The 6,226-nt window shown below is 45.5% G+C and overlaps 1 protein-coding gene across 1 annotated transcript in view; it reads left to right on the plus strand.

Annotated features, from left to right (window-relative positions):
• The first annotated feature begins 510 nt into the window (after window positions 1-510).
• Window positions 511-6,226, plus strand: part of GLI2 (GLI family zinc finger 2) — a 66,806-nt gene continuing 61,090 nt past the window's right edge. The window contains 1 exon segment of the mRNA XM_009699528.1: window positions 511-612. Within this exon segment, the coding sequence (XP_009697830.1) occupies window positions 554-612 (59 nt within the window). The 5' untranslated portion in view covers window positions 511-553.

A 6,226-nucleotide genomic window follows, 5' to 3' on the forward strand; every position in this document is an offset into this window, starting at 1 on the left:
TGGCAGTAGGCACTTTTGAGCCTCTTCTGACTGCCTAGATGGTCTGCATTAGCGCTGCTCTTGCTGTTACATTTTTAGGTAAATATTTCCAACCCGTGTGTACAGACCTTCAGGAAAGGTGTTTGCTGCCACTCCAGGCATGAGGGACGACGCAGGTCTGGATCCCGCCAGGCTCTGTTGAGTCTGATTTGCGTTGCAAGTCTAGTTTTCCTTGGTGCTTCCTATAATCTCCTCGAGTTCAAAGAGCGCTTAGCTGCTTGTCTTTGTCAAAAACCCTGTTGGAGATCTTTTATGTCGAAGATGTAGGATTTCTCCGCATGACTTTGATTATTTATTCATTCCACTTCTCTGGTGTATGATAGCGCTGATATCATGAAGACCCCTTGTCTTGCGCTGCTCTTGCTCTGAAATTCATGGAGATTTAGTGCCTTTGAAATTGTTTTAAAAGGAAAGGAAAAGTTTTTGAAGTCCCTTTTTTTTTCTTCTTCTTCTATTCCCCTCAACAGTGCCGCAGCACATTTTTCCGGCCTTCCACCCTCCTTTGCCAATTGACATGCGCCACCAGGAAGGACGATACCATTACGAACCTCACTCTATCCACGCTATCCACGGGTAAGTCTTGCACCTCCACTCCTGTGCCTTGCTAAAACGTCGGCCGCCCGCGATATGCTGAATCCCACTGTTGAGGTCCCAGGGACTCGCTGCCCTCCTGGCAGGCTGGCCCCGCTGGCCACCTTCCACCCCACTGTCCCATCCAGTGACAATACTGACCATCCAGTGACAATACTGACCTGCCTGGCAGGAATGATCTACAGCTCTGTTAAAACTATAGAAGTGCCATATAGCAGCAGGATGGGAGTACAGTGCTTCTGTGTTGTTATCCAGCTGAGGTCCCGGGGAAAGGCTTGACTTGCGTTTTTGCGCCCGCAGCGTTTCTCACATCACACCATGCTTGGGTCGGTTCTGGCACCATTTTGGCAAAGACCCAGCACTGGTTGGGAGGATGGCAGTGAAAGGCTGCCAGGAATGCTGTGATTCAGTTTGATTTCACCGGACGACGGCCCGGACAGGCTGGGCAGTGTTTTCTAAAATGTGGTAAAGAGGCAGATCCTCACATGGGTGTCCGTAACCACTTTGGAGGGGCAGGATCCTGGGTTTCGGTGGCAACCTCCTTGCAAGAGCCCCCCTCCCCGGGGCAACTGATGGGCAGCGAGCACAGGTGCTGGTCAGGGGCTGTACCCTGAGAGGTTAATCTCCTCATCCAGGACATGACAGCTCGGTAGTCCTTGATGCCTTGGAGGACATGTTTATAGAGAGATCCGGGTTCACCTCCTGTAAGCTTTGATCAGAGAAGGGAAAAAGACCCAGCGGCGGTATGAGCAGAGGTTGTAGTGACTGTGGGGCCAGAAGGGTTTCTCCTTGTCCCCGAAATGCACCATCCCCATGGGAGGTGAGGAGCAGCCTGTTGAGGTTGACAGTTCCACGGCCGCCCCGAAATCCCTCAACTCGTGGCTGTAAGACAGGGCTCAGCCATCAGTTGAGGGACAGGTCCCAGGGCACTTGGTACAGGGGAACCCGTAAGGGCCAGAAACATTTTGCAAGAAGAACAAGGGAAGAACTCTCATTTGATCCCCCAGAGCCCTGTTGGGGCCTCGCCGTTTGGCCAGGATCAGTGCTCACCCGCCTTTGCAGGGGCTGTTTGTAGAGCTGTGCATTTTCTGGATAGATACGAGCGGGGGAACAGTCCCCAGGAGGCAAGTAACGCAAACGGCGGCAGCCGGGAGATCTGTGGAGTCCCACAGCTACCAGGGCTTTATTCCGCTTCCAAAATGCTGCGGGGAAAAAAAGATAGGGCATTCCCCTGGATGCTACTAGAAGACAGGTCGTTGTCTTTTTGGCTGGTAGTCAGTTTGACTGGATGTTTAAAAGACAGAGCAGCTTCTTCCATGCTGTGTGCAAAGGAGAAAAGACAAAGCGTGTTGCTAACATGGGAATTGGGGGGCTAAGGAGAGGCTGAATGAAATAGTTCTGGTCTTGTGTGCAAGTAAGTGCAAAAATTGTAGAAAAAAGAAAGACAGATTAATAAAAAACATACTGGGAGATAGTTAATAAGCTAGAGCTCTGGCTAATAAAACACATACTGACTTCTGAAAGGGGCAATATTCAAAACAGTGGTTAGAAAAGAGGATGGCAGATGCTCAGGTGTTTAGCAGAGGTTATTTGTGTGCCCCACTCAGTGCTCCCCTTTGCTCCTTGCAAGAAGGAATGGGTGCACTGCATCTGCCCTGGGCTCCACAGCAGTTTCTTTGGTGCGGTCGTGAAGTAAGGTCTTCTTCAAAACGCAACCGAGAGCTCGCTAACTGGTGCTATGTACCTATGAATCATATCCCCCAGTGATGGGAGCCAGTGTTTTATCATATTGGGTTGTCCAACTGATCAACCCTGGCCAGATATACATCGCTGGAAGGTCAGGTTTCAGTTCATCTGCGCCGATATTAGTAATCCGCTGTCTTAGTGACCACATTTGTCAGTCAGCGGACCAAGAGTGTCCTGCTTAGTATTTGGGTAGAGTTGTTGGCAAATAACTATTGGTCTTCTTCGGGATCCTTCACCTTCCCAGCGACACCTCTCACAAAAATGACTTGTGAGGTACTGGAGGGAAAACTTGGTTGCTGGTCTTAAAATAGGAAACAGTCTTCTTTGAAACTACTTGGGCATTGCACTGAAGGGTGCCTCTGTGACTGGTGAGGCACCAAAGCTGAGCAGCCAACTGCTTCTTGGCTGTGGGGCTTTTTTAGGGTCAAGGGAATGCTGCTTCTGTTTGGCTCTTTTCCAAGTGCCCTGGACTACAGCACAACCACACTGGGAAATTTCTCACCAGCTGTGGAGTTAGTCTCTCAACCTTTTTTTCTCTTTCAATTTTATCTGCAAATGTCTTAACCTCATCTCCTGCCCTTTCCTCCTCTAGTTTTTGTTCTGCTTCTCTTTTGTCTTCCTCTTCTTTCCTCCATTATCTGCTCTGGAGGTCATACCATAGTGCTCACTCTCCTCACTGGACTGTGTCCAATGTGAAGTCATCCAGAACATGGTGGTGGAGCATACTTAGTGGTCGCGTGGCACTTGTTCAGTAGACTGGATTGACTCTGTGGGCACCGTTGAGCTTCTAGAAATTTGTACTCCATCCTGACAGTGCAGAAATCCATCCTTCTGTTTAAAGTAAACAACTCAAAAAAAAAAAAGGCATATGCGTATTTTCAGTCTAGAAAATTATGGCAAATGTTTGGAAGAAGAATTGTGTCACTGAGTTTTGGCTTTATGATTAATGTGATCGGTGCCTGACAGAGAGCCCCCAATTCACCAAGCTCATATTCTAGCTGTCTGTTATCTTGCTGGTACCAAATTTATCTAATTACATGAACATTGCATAGCAAATTAAGTGTAGTCTCATTTGTTGCTAACTATGGGGTCTTATTATCTGCCTACTGCATTATGTCAAAGGTTTGTTTCCTGGTTGTTTGATGTGACATGGCAGTGCGTTCCCCTTCATCACTGTTTGCATTTGGCCCAATGAGAACATACATTACTTTATCCTAACTAGAGGGAACTCATCTGCAAGGCTGTCTTGAGCAGGACCACCTGTGGGACCCTTTTCTTGAGAACATAGATGGGAATATGGAAAACTCAAGTAATAAAAAACCCACATGTCAGGACAGGGGCCTGAAAGATTTGCTGCATTTCTGCACACTGTTGTCAGTCTTTATGTCTCAGTGATTTCCTTGTTAAGCAGCATGAAAAATAATTTTCAGGACTTGAGCATTCTTCCAAATCACTGAGCGTTTTTTATATATGTCCAGAAGCAGATCATATTGGTATTTCCATGAAGTATAATTCTAGAGTGTTTTTTCAGGATATTTCAGTGTTTCTCCAGTCATTAGGACAACTCACTTTTCTGTACAGCCTCTGTTGTTTTTACTTATTTGGTGATACATTTTTTGGACATCTTTCATTTTTGGACAGTTTTTTTTGGCATTAAGAACAATTTGGCAGAATCGTGGTGCTTGCTTGGCTTGTCTAGACAAACAAAGTGTCTCGTTCAGATGATCCTTGAGCTCTCTGCAGTGTAAACCAACAGGAATATTGTGGATTCGGGGCATCGTCCTGGATTCTGATGTTTGTGAGCTTGTGATCGTGTGGAGGATGGGGGGAGAGGCAGGATTGGAGCCCAGTGGACGCTGGAAAAGGATGTAATGCAGAATGGAGTAAACCTGAATATGGAATGAGATCTGTTCCAGGAGTGTAGAATTAGAGCTGAGTAAATGAAATCGTAATGCTACACGTAAATTATATGAAGCACCACTACCTCAAAGCAGCATTCATTTAATATTACGGTTGCAAACTACAGCATTCAAAAGCTAAGAAATGACAGAAAAATAAATTTGGAGATTCTGACTCATTTTGTACACCATTGTGATAACGCATTAAATTACAGAGCCACATACTGTTCTTCCCTGGGGCCCTCGCCTCGTCCGCTGCACAGGATGGCCCAGGCTCTGTGGATGAGCAGTCGTGGGTGTTATGTGCATTTTCTGCATGCAGCTTTTATTGATTTGTTAGAATTTCACTCTGCACCATTGGTTGTAGGCAGAAACATAGATCAGCGTTGTTGGAATGAAAGTCATCAGCCAGGGTGTTTCAGCAGGTTCAAAGCTGAACCAAACAAATTCACTTTATAAGTTAGAACAAGTCCTTTTCTAACAAAGGGGATATTTTGCATTTTAGTGAGCTTCTTCACAAAAGCCTACTCCACTGAGGCCTGGTCTCTGCAATAATTCCATCTGCTTTAAACCAAGGGGACTCTTAGCGTCAGCTTTGCAAGATCAAGCCCTTGACTACAGAGGAAAGCTGCTGGCAGACATGGCAAGTGATTACTGATAGCTCCCTTCCACTCCCCACTTTTAGGTGTGCTTAGTTACTCTCAACTTTTTTTTTTTAAAGCACAACAAAAATAACTAAAAACTCCTTAGCTCAGCTTAAAAGTCACTGCCAATGCAAGAGCCTTCAGGGCTAACCCTTGTAAACAGCATGCCTAGGCTTGACTCAGCAAGAAGCTTTTTAACAGTAGCTCCTAAACTGTGGTTAAAACCCATCAGGCATTATGCAGTGTAACAAACAAAAGCAGCCTTGTTTTTCTACCGACATCCTAGTGGTGTTTCAGGATGCAGTTCTGACATTATTTATTAACAAAATATTGTTGTTGCTCTTCTGTCCACACACAAAAATAGTAAAAAAAACCCTGAGCTGATAGTCAAAAATTCCATGGCTTTCATGAGGACTGAATTGTCCCAAAAAGACTTAAACATAAAGAAGACTCCATCTCTGTGATAATGTGGAGCTGCCCTTAATTTCCCTCTGGTAGGGATTTTATCTGGTTTAATCATGGATCCTCCTCCATTTCCCTGAGATCTTAATGTATTACAGATTTTCCCTGATATTCAGCCTACACTTTTTTTCTTTATCTGATCTTATTACCCCTCCTTGTTGAAGTTTGTTTTCTTTTTACTGTGTTAAAAACTACAGAATACCTTTTCAAGACCAGTTCCGGTGCTCCCAACCTGTTTAGGCAGGGTAATTCACAGGCAGGCAAGGTGACTGTTAAACTTTTAATTAGAAAAAGAGTATGGCTCAAGTGTTTACAAATTCACCAAATTTAAAGAAGAACTCAAGATTTTCCGTGTTGGATATCTGTTTCAGGCTGCTTTTCTCTTTCCTTTGTTGTTTTTGTGAGATTCAGCCAAGGGAGGCCAAGTGGGGTTAAGGGAAAATATGTTGTTTAGCCATACAAAAAATAATCATCATCATCTTACAACTGTGCTTTGAGAAATGCCAGTGTCTCTCGCTTTAGAGTTGGAATTTGCTATTGTCACAGATGTGCCTTTTGCTGTTCCTATTTTAAAAAACACGCACTAAACCCCCCTTAATTTTGCCAAATAGAAAACCTTTGAAAAATCTCACTTCCAACACACTCAGTGAAGGGGTGTCGGAGTTTTGCAGTGAAATTTTCTGGACGTCCCCGTGGCCCTGACTGTGCTCCAGCCAAGCCATGTCAGGGGTTCCCTGCCAGTGCTCCCCATTTTCTGCTGAGGCCTCTCGGTTGTCCCCTCCACCCAGGGGGATTCATGACCACAGCGGATGGTGGAGGGAAGCCGGATGGCTCCGCCGCTCACGG

This window comes from Cariama cristata, unplaced genomic scaffold, assembly GCF_000690535.1.
Source record: "Cariama cristata isolate BGI_N322 unplaced genomic scaffold, ASM69053v1 scaffold10624, whole genome shotgun sequence".
Lineage (NCBI taxonomy): Eukaryota > Metazoa > Chordata > Aves > Cariamiformes > Cariamidae > Cariama > Cariama cristata.